Raw genomic sequence first — 16,640 nt, forward strand, 5'->3', positions numbered from 1 at the left:
GCTTCGTGCTTGAATTTTTGCTTGTAAGCGGGAATCAGGAGGATAGAATTATGGTCAGATTTGCCAAATGGAGGGCGAGGGAGAGCTTTGTACGCATCTATGTGTGTGGAGTAAAAGTGATCTAGATTTTTTTCCCCCTCTGGTTGCGTATTTAAGATGCTGATAGAAATTAGGTAAAACTGATTTAAGTTTCTCTGCATTAAAGTCCCTGGCCGCTAGGAGCGCCGCCTCTGGGTGAGCGGTTTCCTGTTTGCTTATTTCCTTATACAGCTGACTGAGTGCGGTCTTAGTGCCAGCATCCGTCTGTGGTGGTAAATAAACAGCCACGAAAAAAATTGATGAAAACTCTCTTGGCAAATAGTGTGGTCTACAGCTTATCATGAGATACTCTGCTTCAGGAGAGCAAAATCTAGAGACTTCCTTAGAGTTTGTGCACCAGCTGTTGTTTACAAATATACACAGACCCCCTCGTCTTACCGGAGTGTGCGGTGCAGTGTCTATCCCGCCAGCTGAATGTTATCCATGTCGTCATTCAGCCACGATTCGGTGAAATATAAAATATTACAGTTTTTGGATGTCCTGTTGGTAGGATATTTGTTATTGTACCTCGTCTAATTTATTGTCCAAAGATTGTACGTTGGCAAGTAAGATTGATGGTAAGTGCAGACTTGCAGACTTCCCACTCGCCGTCGGCGGATCCTTACGAGGCACCCCGCCTTGTGTCCTCTATACATGCGTCTCTGTTTGATCTGGTACCCAGCATGGTGCCTGTTAACCCTCTTCCCCCGCTGTGAGGACACACAGCCGCTGGTCGGCCAACTCTGTGGGGAGTGCAGAAAATCGTTGTAGATGTTTAATCTCTTTTTAAGCCTGGTTTAAGGCGTGCTGTTGGTGAACCTTGTTGTCAAAGACGATATGTTTCATAAGAGAATATGCTGTGTGACTTGAGTCTTACTCCCAATGGTGGTCCAAATTCGTCAGTATTTTGCAATCTACCTCACCTCTTTTGGGTTAGATCATTGGTTGCCAATTGCATCATTTAGAATGCATTTTCCTATGTATTTTCTTTCATTTAATTTGCGAAGCCAATGCACATATTTACAGTGCAATTCCATACAGCTGTAGTGTAAATTATGGGAACATTTAAAATGGGTCAAGAAGGAATTAAATTGTACTTCTTACAAATATTTCTGATTTTTCATTCCTTCCTGACAAATTATTCAATAGCACAAAGTCTGCCTCATGTGAAAGCCAGCTGAGTGTTGAGTACTGAGTGTGGGGGCACATTTAGTCAGCAGCAGGCTTTCATTAGCATGCATTACTCTGGGAATGGGTTGACTAGTCAAGCTGCTTTCTGGGTAAGAGGACACCTCTGCTCCACTTGGCATCCTCTTACCAAGTCTCTTCAGTCAGTGTGCCACCTACACACACATGCGTGCGTGTGCACACACACACACAAGCACAACCTTGGCACACCTCTATGTTCAAGGTGCACAAACTGCGGTTGGACTCGTCTATTCAGACAACACCATGCCCTTTATGTGATTGAGACCAGTTCACCTGACTTTCTTTTTGCCATTTTCTGATACCGCAGGGTTAATAAAGTGGCCCTGAAGAGGGAGGTGGGAGTCACTAATGACTTTTCAACCCGACAGGTCCCATTTCCCATCCTAACATATCAACAATAGAATATTTACAGATTATTGGCCTAAAATAATAAGCAGTCATTTTGACAATGTGGATTTTACTATGGCACGTGGCCAGTTGACAGTAATGATGATGAGACAAGGCATCTGGCTGTGTCTTTTGGTTCAACTCCAGGACTTTCAGTGGGATTGGATAAGGCTCTGGCCTATTGGAGAAGAACAATGGAGGAGGAACGAAGGTAATAGAATAGCGCAGTGTTCAGAGAAACTCAACTGTTGCCTTCGTAACAGCCATTGGGCGAGTCACAAATCCAACTCCGACGGTGACCTGCTGACCTAACAGTGGTTCGACTCGTGATCCAATGGACCAGACTAAGTCCAGACTAAGACCAGCACAGTACGACCAGAGCGAAAGAGACACAGCAGCATAGATTAGCATACACACACTGCCCATATTTTTTAGAACTGACGTTAGTTCCCGAAGCAACAGAGGGTTGTGTGTGTAAGCAACGTGACCATGCCAAAGTAATTCCTTAGTACGTGGGTGCCTGGATGTCACAGTTTCCCAGGCCTGTGCCCAGCCTCTCCCTACCTACCTATCAGAGAATATACGTATACAGGACTGTGTGGGAAGGCTATATCGAAAAGGATAGCTCCCTTCAACTCAAAGCAGGGTAATATCTAAATCTGCGTTTTTATTTGGGAACACACAATTTCACAATGACTTATTTTCTAGACAATTTGAGCCAGATACTGATTCATCTAGACAGGAGGTTTTGATTGAATGGTAGGGTGAGAAGGCGCAACATACCCACTGGGCACAGACATCAATTCAACTTCTATTCCACGTTGGTTCCACCATTTCATTGAAATGACGTAGAAACAGCGTTGATTCAACCAGTGTGTGAGTGAGTGACCCAATTATATCATTCTCTGCAAACACTTGGCCATTAGGCACCATTAGGCACCACTCACGTAATAAAATGTGAACTACAGTCTGCATGTTCCATACCAGTACATTTGAATAAATGGATTGCTTTCCTATGATTGATCGTTGGTAGAATGTCTTTGGAATGAAAAAAACATGAGTAATTCACTCCTCAAAGACTGAGTATAGCCAGTGCTCAACTTAGGTTCCAGTACTCATTTTGGGTGCCGGTACTGTTTATATTTAGGTGCAGGAGCTCCACAAAACATTCGAGGTAATATTCTATGAGGAACAGGAGCTCAAGCAGTAGAACATTTGAGGTGCCGGTACTCAGCTCCAGTGAGCTCCTGCCCAAGTCAAGCACTGACCGTAACATTTACACTGTGCATGTGCATGTAGAAGGTAGATGTTTCCATAGACTTGCATGGGGTTCTTGGTCAAGAACACTAGTTCACAGGCATGTTCCAGTCATTGCCTAGACTGCTCCATCCTTGTCAGCTAATTATTTGCCTCTACCTCCTTTACCTGAACTCTTCATCGTGGTGTCTCTGCCCAACAGGACTATATCACTAAACCTTGTTCTTCAGGTCCTTTGCTGTTTTCTAGGTTTTCTCATTTAAAATGCTGTTGTTTAACCAGATTTGTTTTCCTATATTACAGTTTTGGTGTAAAAGGGTAGGCCTTCCCTCATCTTTTAAAGCTGGTTTTCATACCTGAAAGGTGAAGCCGTATTGTGATGGGTGCAAAAGGGTTTTTAAAGAACAGGTACATTGTTATGACATAATGGCATGAGATATGAATGGTTAACTTCACTAGCAGGAAACACAGACTTACAGTAAAGCATTGCAATGCCGGTATTCTGTCACTCGACTGACGGTACGGAAGTTCAGAGAGTTGATAGAAGTGGAATGTAACACATCTTGTCTCATTTTGTCTCATCTTCAGAGGTTTCCTACACAGCTGCACTACTAGGACTCAGAGTTGCGGAGAGAGCAGTGTCCACACAGACACATTCATACACACAAGCGAAGGTGAGTAAAGAGTTAGTCACAGCCCTTTCTGTGTCCTGTTTTAACTTGTTTGTCTTTAGGCAAAAAAAATCATTTGTATACAAATTGCGGAAACATACCCTACCGTTTCAATATGTTCCACATCAGCTCAATGTGACTAACTACTCTAAATCTGAATGAATGTACAGTTATTACTACTTTATATACAGTGACTTCAGAAATAATTCACACCCCTTGACTTTTTCCAAATGTTGTTGTGTTACAGACAGCATTTTAAATGGATGTCAAAGTGGAATAATGTTTATAGAATGTTTTACAAATGAATAAAAACTGAAAAGCTGAAATGTCTTGAGTCAATAAGCATTCAGGCCCTTTGTTATGGCAAGCCTAAATAAGTTCACGAGTAGAAATGTGCTTAACAAGTCATAAGTTACATGGACTCACTCTGTGTGCAATAATAGTGGGTAACATGATTGTTGAACGACTACCTCATCTCTGTACCCCACACACACATTTAGGTTTTAGACATTTAGCAGAGCGACTGACAATTAGTGCATTCGATAGCTAAGCGAGACAACCACATATCACAGTCGTAGTAAGTCCATTTTTCAAGATTTTCTTTCAGATCACCAATGTCTCCAGATGGGTAAGTGAGTGAGACATGGTCACCATTTCGACTGATACAGGGTGTCCTTGGGTAAATAACATTTACCCCTTTCTCACCTGGGCACACCAGCCATTAGGGAGCCTGGTTCACAACAGCACAGTGTTGTGTTGACCCCCTGTTCTGCTGATCCACTGACCACTGCTCTTTTCACAGCATTACCACAGGGGGCTGCCTTCTATTCAGTGGAGCCGTAGTGTTAATTCCTCGTTAGATGAGGCGGGGAGGGTTGGAGGGTCTGTGTTGTGGCGGTGTTGAGAGTGGTTTCACCGTTCTCTGCCCTTGTACATCGCGTTCTTATTGTTGCGGCTTTTTCAGGCCAGCAATGAGGTTTGGGAGTCAGGAATCAGGGATGCAGAGAACAAGTTGGAGCAGTTATTGATTTATTTTATTTATTAGGATTAGTTGTCATGTCTCTTGCTTTTAGTGGATTTTTACTGAGAATTTCAGAAGTGGGGCCAACAACCATACACGCAGGCAAACACACACACACATTCACATTTTTGGACAAAAACTCTTTAATGATTTTTTTTGTGCATGACAATTGTGATCACTTTCCCCCATAAGTACAACAATCTGACTGGTATGATTAATACTTTACAATGTGAAGGACAACATATAATCATGACATCTGTTCACTGAGAAAAACATATATTAATACACTACAATGCCAATGGACTGCAATAGTAACTCTATTCAAATGTCTCCTTGGACCGACTATTAAATTACTTAAATTCATTATCAGTAAATGGTCATCCATTGTATGGAAATCCACTATAACGTGGTGGTTCTGACTGCATAAAGGACTCCCGACAGCCTCACCAAAATGCATCAAGCGTTTGTGGGTCAAGCACCTGTCAGTTTAAAAGCAAACTGACAACACCGTGCTGAAATACATCAGACTGTATGGTGATGGTAGAGTATAAAGGAGCCTGGAGGTTTTATTATCTGAGGTGATGTCGAGCTGTGCATGAGCAGCAAACAAAGGAGAATTTCTGAGTCTTCTGAGAGTGGCCGGAGGATTGTATTCTTCCTTACAATCAGGTTAGGAGGACAGTGATGAACACTGTAGTGTAGTGCAGCTGTGCATGAAGCATTCCCACAACAGGGGAGGCCTACTGCAGAAAAAACATTTTTCTTGCACCTTTCATGAGGTAATCAAAACAGGCTTAGCCAGAAAATTCTAACTGACAATTGTAGCTATGTGGATCCTGTACAGCCTTGCAAGACTCAACTGACTGAAAACACATTTTTGCATAACAACAGCTACAAATGCAAAGAGGAAGTGTTTTCCACTAAGCTGGGGGGGAAAAAAATCAAAAACAGAATACTTCCTCCTTCCTCAGCGTCTCCTATTACTCAGCACTCAACTGACTTTCCCCTTATTGATCAGGATCTTCACTCCTTCACCTCCAACCATGCTTCACCTCCAACTTCACCTCCAACCATGCTTCACCTCCAACTTCACCTCCAACCACATGGGTTACATGTTCAGGTCTGGAGTGATGCCAATGTCTCGTTAATCCAGAGAGCTGTTGATGACACACCATAACAATGAGCCTCCCCCACCTCATCTCCTCGAACAGCCTTGACACATCGATTACGGGTCAAAAATATATATATTTTTAAAGTATTTTTATACTATGTCGTTATTTCCTGTTGTTTTACCCATAAACCACTTTATTTTTCTAAGACTGGGAAACTGTTGTTTAACCAGATTTTTTTCCAACATTACAGAAAGGGTAGGCCTTCCCTCATCTTTTAAAGCTGGTTTTCATACCTGAAAGATGAAGCCATATCGTGAATGGTGCAAAAGGGTTTTAAAGAACAGGTACATTGAAAAAGGGGCCAAAGGGTGGGCTGCCTTCTGAGAATTCGTAGGCGATCGAATAAACCCCCACTTCCCTCCATTCTGCTAGCAAACGTGCAATCTTTGGAGAATAAAATCAACGAGCTACGCGGAAGATTAAACTACCTACGTGACATTAAAAACTGTAACATCTTATGCTTCACAGAGTCGTGGCTGAACGCCGATGCTATCAACATACAGCTGGCTGGTTACACGCTATACCGGCAGGATAGAACAGCGGTGTCTGGTAAGACAAGGGGCGGTGGACTATGTATTTTTGTAAATAACAGCTGATCAACGATATCTAAGGAAGTCTCGAGCTATTGCTCGCCTGAGGTAGAGTATCTCATGATAAGCTGTAGACCACACTATCTACCTAGAGACTTTTCATCTGTATTTTTCGTAGCTGTTTACATACCACCACAGTCAGAGGCTGGCACTAAGACAGCATTGAATGAGCTGTATTTCGCCATAAGCAAACAAGAAAACGCTCACTCAGAGGTGGCGCTCCAAGTAGCCGGGGATTTAATGCAGGGAAACTTAAATCAGTTTTACCAAATTTCTATCAGCATGTCACATGTGCAACCAGAGGGAAAAAAACTCTGGACAACCTTTACTCCACACACAGAGACACATACAAAGCTCTCCCTCGCCCTCCATTTGGCAAATCTGACCATAATTCTATCCTCCTGATTCCTGCTTACAAGCAAAAATTCAAGCAGGAAGCCCCAGTGACTAGATCAATAAAAAAGTGGTCAGATGAAGCAGATGCTTAGCTACAGGACTGTTTTGCTAGCACAGATTGGAATATGTTCCGGGATTCCTCCGATAGCATTGAAGAGTACACCACATCAGTCAATGGCTTCATCAATAAGTGCATCGATGACGTCATCCCCACAGTGACAGTACATACATACCCCAACCAGAAGCCATGGATTACAGGCAGCATCCGCACTGAGCTAAAGGGTAGAGTTGCCGCTTTCAAGGAGCGGGACTCTAACCCGGAAGTGTATAAGAAATCACTCTATGCCCTCCGATGAACCATCAAACAGGCAAAGCATCAATAAAGGATTAAGATCGAATCATACTATACCGGCTCTGACGCTCGTCGGATGCGGAAGGGCTTGCAAACCATTACAGACTACAAAGGAAGCACAGCCGAGAGTTGCCCAATGACACAAGCCTACCAGACGAGCTAAACTACTTCCATGCTCGCTTCGAGGAAAATAACACTGAAACATGCATGAGAGCACCAGCTGTTTTGGAAGACTGTGTGATCACGTTCTCCGCAGCCGATGCGAGTAAGACCTAAACAGGTCAATATTCTCATGGCCACAGGGCCTGACGGATTACCAGGACGTGTACTGCGAGCATTCGCTGACCATCTGGCAGGTGTCTTCACTGACATTTTCAACCTCTCCCTGTCCGAGTCTGTAATACCAACATGTTTTAAGCAGACCACCATAGTCCCTGTGCCCAAGAACACTAAGGTAACCTGCCTAAATGACTACCGACCCGTAGCACTCACATCTGTAGCCATGGAGTGCTTTGAAAGGTTGGTCATGGCTCACATCAACACCATTATCCCAGAAACCCTAGACCCACTCCAATTTGCATACCGCCCCAACAGATCCACAGAAGATGCAATCTCTATTGCACTCCACACTGCCCTTTCCCACCTGGACAAAAAAGAAAACCTATAAGAGAATGCTATTCATTGACTACAGCTCAGCATTCAACACCATAGTGCCCTCAAAGCTCATCAATAAGCTGAGGACCCTGGGACTAAACACCTCCCTCTGCAGCTGGATCCTGTACTTCCTGACGGGCCTCCCCAGGTGGTAAGGGTAGGTAACAACACATCCGCCATGCGGATCCTCAACACAGGGGCCCCTCAGGGGTGCGTGCTCAGTCCCCTCCTGTACTCCCTGTTCACTCATGACTGTATGGCCAGGCACGACTCCAACACCATCATTAAATTTGTCTCTGACACAACAGTGGTAGGCCTAATCACCAACAGTGACGAGACAGCCTATAGGGGAGGAGGTCAGAGACCTGGCCGTATGGTGCCAGGACAACAACCTCTCCCTCAGCGTGATCAAGACAAAGGAGATTATTGTGGAGTACTAGAAAAAGAGGACCGAGCACGCCCCCATTCTCATTGCAGAGGTTGCAATGAGGTTGCAGAGGTTGCAGAGGAGCAGGTTGAGAGCTTCAAGTTCCTTGGTGTTGTCATGACGTTGCCTGTTTAGGTACATAAAGCCCATCCCCCTCTCCCTGCCACTCCCTGCCTCCCCCTTTCCTCATTCAACCCATGCTGTGGTCACAGAGAGACGTCGTAAATTCCTGAGAATCTCCTCATGGCCAAACAGTACTAGAGAGAGGGTAAACTTTAGAGAGAGGGTAAACCTTCCGGAAAAAGTATAAAAGATCGGTGAAGATTCCAGCTATTAACATGTCCGTTTGTCACAATGTGGGAAACTCATGGGAGACTGTGTGGCTACATTACCATACCGCTGTTTGTATAATAACCTCAGATATGAGGTTTACATCTGAGTGTTGTATAAAATGAATGAGTGAGTATGATACTGTTTGTATAATGGTGTAATATGATTTTGGACTGTTTAATGAAGAAAAATACAAACCCCTTTTGATTTGAACTAAATCCGAGGACCCGCCCCTGAGCCAGTTGGGTCAGACATCCTGGGACAGCCCCTCTCTGCAATCTGAATAAAAACCCAACTCTGAGAAATTATCAGCAGAACATGTTTTTTCTCCATTAGGAGGAGAACGAAGGTTGAGTACCATTGCTGAATCTGTTAACCATACCACGTGGTTAAACTCTTAGACGAATAAGAACAAGTCTTTGATATTGACTACTAGTCTGCAGCTAGGAATTCTGTATCATTGAACTCGAAGAACGACAACCGCCGAAACATCCATTCTATAACGAATGTCACTCTGAACTATCCACGATAACCAAGACAGAGACGGACGAATCTCTCCAACAGAAACTAACTTTTCTCCAGCGATCAAGACGACACACTGAGCGTAAATATATATATATTGATTGCAGTTGTTCCCGAATGAGTGAGCATTCATGTGTAAAAGATTAGCATGTCAATTGTTATAATTATGAACTCTGTAGTGACTTCTTGATCGACCCCCAATTTTCCCTTTGTCTAACAAGCCGCCATGCCGGTTCAGCCCACTAGGGCATATTTCTCCCATCATTTCATGTAACCATTTTAAGTTTGTTTATGCATTTCTGTGAATTACTTAGTTAGTAATAAATAAATGATTTAAGACAATTGATGTATGGATGACTCATAGTGAAGACTGGGTTCGTGCAGACCAACAATTTACAACGTTTGGAATGAGACTAACGTGAGGTAAAAATAAATAAATCATTAATCAGAAGACTATTGATCAGATATGAAAATATCTGAAAGGTTATATTGGGAAATTATAACTTGTAATCTGACTACTTTCCCTGAAATACAATACTTACAGTAAAGCATTGCAATGCAGGTATTCTGTCACTCAACTGATGGAAAGGAGCATCAGAGAGTTGATAGAAGTGGAATGTAACACATCTTGTCTCATTTTGTCTTATCTTCAGAGGCTTTTTTTACACAGCTGCGCTACTAGGACCAGAGTGGTGGAGAGAGCAGTGTCCACACAGACACATTCATACACACAAGCGAAGGTGAGTAAAGAGATAATCACAGCCCTTTCTGTTTCCAAACCTGTTTTTACTTGTTTGTCTTTAGAAAAAAAAAAAAATCTATATAAAACCCTAAAACATACACTACCGTTTCAATATGTTCCACATCAGCTCAATGTGACTAACTACTCTAAATCGGAATGAATGTACAGTTATTACTACTACTATATACAGTCCCTTCAGAAAGTATTCACACCCCTTGACTTTTAAGTTGTGCTGCAGACAGAAGTGTATGCTTTTAGATTTTTTTTTACAAATCAATTACATATGAAAAGCTGAAATGTCTTGTATTCAACCCCTTTGTTATGGAAAGCCTACATCATTTCAGGAGAAAACATGTGCTTAACAAGTCACATAATAAATGACATGGACTCACTCTGTGTGCAATAATAAATGTCTCTGTACCCCACACACACAATTACTGTATCTGTAAGGTCACTCACTCCTGCAGTGAATTTCAAGCATAGATTCAACCACAAAGACCAGGGAGGTTTTCCAATGCCTCGCAAAGAAGGGTACTGTACATATTGGTAGATGGGTAAGAAAACAGACATTGAATATCCCTTTGAGCATGGTGAAGTTATTAAAATACACTAGATATACAAAGATAGAGAGGAATGAAACCACTCAGGGATTTCAACATGAGGCCAATGATGACTTTTAAACACAGAGTTTAATGGCTGTGATAGGAGAAAACGACAGAGTGAAAAGTGACAGAGTGAAAATGACAGAGTGAAAAGAAGGAATTCATTTATTTTTACCTTTATTTAACTTGGCAAGTCTGTTAAGAACAAATTGTTATTTACAATGACGGCCTACCGCGGCTAAACCTGGACGACGCTGGGCCAATTGTGTGCCACCCTATGGGACTCCCAATCACAGCCAGATGTGATGCAGCCTGGATTTAAACCAGGTACTGCAGTGAAGCCTCTTGTACTGAGATGCAGTGTCTTAGACCACTGCGCCACCTGTACAGAATACAAATATTCCAAAACATCCTGTTTGCAATAATGCACTAAAGTAAAACCGCAAATAAATTGGCATAGAAATTAACTTTATGTCCTGAATACAAAGTGTTATGTTTGAGGCAAATCCAACACAACACATCACTGAGTACCACTCTTCAAATTTTCAAGCATGGTGATGGCTGCATCATGTTATGTGTATGCTTGTCATCGGCAAGGGACTGGGGAGTTTTTTGGGGATAAAAATAAACATAATAGAGCTAAGCACATGCAAAAGCCTAGACAAAAACCTGGTTCAGTCGGTTTTCCAACAAACACTGGGAGACAAATTCACCTTTCAGCAGGACAATAACCTAAAACACACCGGAGTTCGTTACCAAGATGACATTGAATGTTCCTGAGTGGGCTAGTTGTAGTTTTGACTTAAATTGGCTTGAAAATAATATGCCATGACACAGGGCAACTGTGGCATTGCATCCGTGACAGGGAGACGCATCCATCATGCATGATGATGTATACAGGTATGATAGTCTAGCGTTAGCTAGCTACATTTTCAGATAGTACACGTTTCTAATTTTGACAGAAAGTGGTTTCATTTCAAGCTAAAGTGTACTGTTAGCTAGCTAGCTAATGTTAGCTGGCTGGCTCCCTAGCGGACTTTATTATTCGTATCCCACAGCTGTTTGTTTTGCTAGTTAGACCCTAATGTTAGCTAGTTAACATTGAACCTGGATGGTTAGCTCCCAGCATATTCATGCAGGGTAGTAATGACATGATGTTCATTGTTGTTTAACTAGCAAACGTTAGCTGGCTGGCTCGTTAGCTAACGTTACATTCACTTGTGTGATCATACACGTTTTTTACCTAGCTTGGTTCATTGTTTACCTAGCTAGCTAGCTACATGTCTTAAGCTAAAATATACAACACGCGTTGAATATGGCCGGTGTCAGTAAACGTCTGCAAAAAAGCGTAATGAAATTGTTGCCAGCAGAGCTGGTTAGGCTGTTTTCATGTTATCCATAGGTAAACAAATCATCGGCCAGAGCGTCAAGTGTGCGCTCTGAGGGAGAAACGAGAGGGGTGGGGGTAAAGCTTAAGAGGGTGTGAACGATGCTAAATGGGTGTAGACAAAGAGGAGCTCTTCACTAGATACCAAAACATTTTCTCAAAAGTGAGTTTCAAGTTCATCAACTTTCAAAGCAGAATTACTTTCCCTTTGTTCCTCAACAATGCATATACCATTTTGTAGCTCTGAGTCTCTACTTTTATCCAATGTAAAAAACGCCATTTCAAATTTTGCTGCATAAGACCGAATCCAGGTAGTGAGTCACATATATGGCAAGACTTCAAAATGGCTGTATAGCATTGATCAACAACCAACTTGATAGAGCTTGAAAAATGTTGGTAATAATAATGTGCCAATATTGTACAATCCGGGTGTGCAAACCTCTTAGTGACTTACCCAGAAAGATTCACAGCTGTAATCGCTGCCAAAGGTGATTCTAACATGTATTGACTCAGGGGTGTGATAATTGTGTATTTCATTTTCAATACATTTTCTAGAATGTCTAAAAACATGTTTTCACTTGGTCATTATGGGGTATTGTGTGTAGATGGGTGAGAAACAAATATATTTTATACATGTTTTAAGTCAGGCTGTAACAAAATGTGGAATAAGTCAAGAGTTATGAATACTTTCTGAAGGGCACTGTATGTTTAGTAAGCAACGATATTGAAGTTGACTCATTCCAATAACTGATTTAGCCTATGTTTTGGGGGTTCTTTATAGTTTATATTCATTATGTGTTCCAGATATGGCATCCCCCAGCAGTCTCCTGTCTGAAGAGCAGTTCCAGTGCTCTATCTGTCTGGATGTGTTCACTGACCCAGTCTCCATCCCATGTGGACACAACTTCTGCAAGGCCTGTATCAAAGGGTACTGGGATAGCACGGGTCTGTTCCAGTGTCCCCTGTGTAAGCAGATATTCCTCATAAGACCTGAACCGAATGTCAACAGAACACTCAGAGGAGTTGCAGAACTTTTTAAGGGATTGATAGTGAGAGACAGAGAGGACTTCGCTACAGAGCCTGGAGAAGTGGTCTGTGATGTCTGCACTGGCAGGAAGCGCAAGGCTCTGAARTCCTGCCTSGKTTGTCTGACCTCGTACTGTGASWCTCATCTGGAGCMTCATCAGATAGCCCCAGCCCTGAAGAGACACCAACTGATCGACCCTGTAAAGAACCTYGAAGACAGGGTATGTAAGAAGCACAACAAACTCCTCGAGCTGTTCTGTAGGACTGACCAGACATGTGTGTGTCAGTTCTGCTCTGAGACTGACCACAAGGCTCACAACAGCGTACCTCTGGAAGAAGAATGTGACCAAAGGAAGTCTCAGCTTGGGAAGACAGAGGCACAAGTGAAGCAGATGATTCAGGAGCGACTGCAGAAGGTTAAGGAGATCAAACACTCAGTAGATCTCAGCAAAAAACACACAGAGAGGGAGATGTCTGACAAAGTACAGATCTTCACCGCTCTAGTTCACTCGATTGATAAATGTAAGGCTGAGCTCATTTGTGTGATTGAGCAGAAGCAAGAAGCTACAGAGAAGTTGGCTGAAGGTATCATTGAAGAACTGGAGCAAGAAATCACTGAGCTGAAGAGGATAAGCTCTGAGCTGGGGCAGCTCACACACACCAAGGACCATCTCCAACTCCTCCAGAGCTCCCCATCCTGGTGTCTCCCAGTAAAGGCCAAGGACTGGTCGGAGATCAGTATTGAAAGCCACCTGCACATGGGGTGCATGAAGAGAGCTGTATCTCAGCTGGAAGACAAACTGACGAGTGAGGTAAAGAGATTTCATAATGAGATGGAGAATGAGCTGAAGAAGTTGTGTGAAGCTGAGATGAAGATTCCGCAGTATGCAGTGAATGTGACTCTGGACCCTGATACAGCATATCCTGAACTAATCCTGTCCGTGGATGGGAAACAAGTGAGGTGTGGGGACCAATCACAGAATCTCTCAAATAACCCAAAGAGGTTTACTTATATATACAGTGTCCTGGGGAAGGAGGGCTTCTCCTCGGGGAAATCTTACTATGAGGTACAGGTGAAGGGCAAGACTGAATGGGATGTAGGAGTGGCCACAGAATCCATCAATAGGCAGGGGTGGTTACCACTGAGCCATGAGGATGGAGTGTGGACTTTGGGGCTGAGTACAAATAATTACTATGAGGCTAATGACCCCAAAGTACAGCTGAGCCTGAAAAAGAAGCCCCAGAAGGTGGGGGTGTTTGTGGATTATGAGGAGGGTCGGGTCTCCATTTATGATGTGGATGCCACTGCCAGATCTCACATCTGCTCTTTCACTGGCCACAAATTCACAGAGAAACTCTATCCATACTTCCACTGTGGGTATCCTGATGGTGAAAGAAACATAGCCCCACTGGTCATCTCTCCTGTCAGTCAGATGACTGGCCCAGTGCTACATTAGGGATGTTTGTCATTAAAAATATGTGTTGCTTTGTTTTCTTCCTATTAGGATGAAGATGCATAGATTTAGTAATATTGTTCTTCGTTCCTGTGTATTTTGTGTATTCTAATATACAGTGCATTCGAAAAGTATTCAGACCCCTTGACCTTTTCCGCATTTTGTTACGTTACAGATTTATTCGAAAATAGATTTTTTTTATTTTATTAACCTCATCAATCTACACACAATACCCCATAATGACAACAAAGCGAAAAACAGGTTTGAGATTCTAAATTGAGCTCAGATGCATCCTGTTTCCGTTGATCATCCTTGAAATGTTTCTACAACTTGTTTTGAGTCCACCTGTGGTGAATTCAATTGATTGGACATGATTTGAAAAAGACACACACCTGTCTATATAAGGTCTCACAGTTGACAGTGCATGTCAGAGCAAAAACCAAGCCATGAGGTTAAAATAATTGTCCGAAGAGCTCCGAGACAGAATTGAGTCGAGGCACAGATCTGGGGAAGGGTACCAAAACATTTCTATAGCATTGAAGGTCCCCAAGAAGACAGTGGCCTCCATCATTCTTAAATGGAAGAAGTTTAGAACCACCAAGACTCTTCCAAGAGCTGGCCGCCCGGCCAAACTGAGCAATCGGGGGAGAAGGGCCTTGGTCAGGGAGGTGACCAGGAACCTGATGGTCACTCTGACAGAGCTCCAGAGTTCCTCTGTGGAGATGGGAGAAACTTCCAGAGGACAACCATCTCTGCAGCAATCCACCAATCAGGCATTTATGGTAGAGTGGCCAGACGGAAGCCACTCCTCAGTAAAAGGGACATGAAATCCTGCTTGGAGTTTGCCAAAAGACACCTAAAGACTCTCAGATCATGAGAAACAAGATTCTCTGGTCTGATGAAACCAAGATTGAACTCTTTGGCCTGAATGTCAAGTCACATCTGGAGGAAACCTGGCACCATCCCTACGGTGAAGCATGGTGGTGGTTGCATCATGCTGTGGGGATTTTTTTTCAGTGGCAGGGACTGGGAGACTAGTCAGGATCGAGGAAAAGATGTACAGAGCAAAGTACAAAGAGATTATGGATGAAAACCTGCTCTTGAGTGCTCAGGACCACAGACTGGGGTGAAGGTTCACCTTCCAACAGGACAACGACCCTAAGCACACAGCCAAGACAACACAGGAGTGGCTTCAGGATAAGTCGATGAATGTTCTTGAGTGGCCCAGCCAGGCTCCCCATCCAACCTGACAGAGCTTGAGAGGATCTGCAGAGGAGAACGGGAGAAACTCCCCAAATACAGGTGTACCAAGCTTGTAGCGTCAGACTCGAAGCTGTAATCGCTGACAAATGTGCTACAACAAAGTACAGAGTAAAGGGTCTGAATACTTATGTAAATGGGATATTTCAATTTTTGTTTTGTTTTTACATTTGCAAAACTTTATTTTTTTTTATAATAAAAAATTGCTTTGTCATTATGGGTTATTGTGTGTAGATTGATGAGGGAAAAATCTATTTAATCAATTTTAGAATAAGGCTGTAACGTAACAAAATGTGGAAAAAGTAAAGGGGTCTGAATACTTTCCGAATGCACTGAATACTCAGAGGTGGAAAAAGAGCCCAATTGTCGTACTTGAGTAAAAGTAAAGATACCTTAATAGAAAATGTCTCAAGTAAAAGTGAAAGTCACCCAGTAAAATACTAGTGAGTAAAAGTCTAAAAGTATTTGGTTTGAAATATACTTAAGTATCAAAAGTAAAAGTATAAATCATTTCAAATATTTCAAATTTAGTGAGTCTGCCAGATCAGATGCAGTAGGGATGACCAGGGTGACGTTCTCTTGATAAATGTATACATTTTTCCTGTCTTGCTAAGCATTCAAAATGTAACAAGTAATTTTGGGTGTCAAATTTTGGGTGTCAAGTAAAAAGTTAATTATTTTCTTTAGGAATGTAGTGAAGTAAAAGTAAAAGTTGTCAAAAATAGAAATAATAAAGTTAAGTACAGATACCCCCAAAAACGATTTAAGTAGTACTTTAAAGTATTTTTACTTAAGTACTGTATACCACTGTATAGTAGCTAATCGCCTGGTATAAATGTATGATTACAACTTACTCTAATTTATTATGTGAAAATAAAGAACAAGTACTTCCCTAAACTGTGTGTGTTGATCAGTCTCTGTATGTTGGATCAATGGCTGTAATAGAAAACGCCAAAGGAGTGTGGGGAACAGCATTCCTGGCATTGTTAATTGAACTAATCTGATCTGGTCTGACAGGAACAACAGGCAGGTAGGTGTTCCAGCAAACACCTTTTCACATCCAGTAATTCAGGCAGACTATTCGAACACATTTTGTGATGAAA

At 42.5% G+C, this 16,640-nt stretch overlaps 1 protein-coding gene across 2 annotated transcripts; it reads left to right on the forward strand.

Annotated features, from left to right (window-relative positions):
• Positions 1-1,437: 1,437 nt before the first annotated feature.
• LOC111982293 (E3 ubiquitin-protein ligase TRIM39-like) lies at positions 1,438-16,434 on the forward strand. 2 transcript variants are annotated; one of them, XM_024013850.2, is made up of 4 exons: positions 1,438-3,605; positions 6,264-6,344; positions 9,720-9,806; positions 12,602-16,434. In XM_024013850.2, exon 4 carries the CDS (start codon positions 12,604-12,606, stop codon positions 14,278-14,280), a length of 1,677 nt encoding a protein of 558 aa, XP_023869618.1. In that variant the 5' UTR covers positions 1,438-3,605; positions 6,264-6,344; positions 9,720-9,806; positions 12,602-12,603; the 3' UTR covers positions 14,281-16,434. The 2 variants fall into 2 exon arrangements, with proteins under 2 accessions (XP_023869618.1, XP_070289916.1); XM_070433815.1 differs by having other exon boundaries at positions 9,737-9,806.
• Positions 16,435-16,640: the final 206 nt, after the last annotated feature.

This window comes from Salvelinus sp. IW2-2015, linkage group LG21 (assembly GCF_002910315.2).
Source record: "Salvelinus sp. IW2-2015 linkage group LG21, ASM291031v2, whole genome shotgun sequence".
NCBI classification, from domain to species: Eukaryota; Metazoa; Chordata; class Actinopteri; order Salmoniformes; family Salmonidae; genus Salvelinus; species Salvelinus sp. IW2-2015.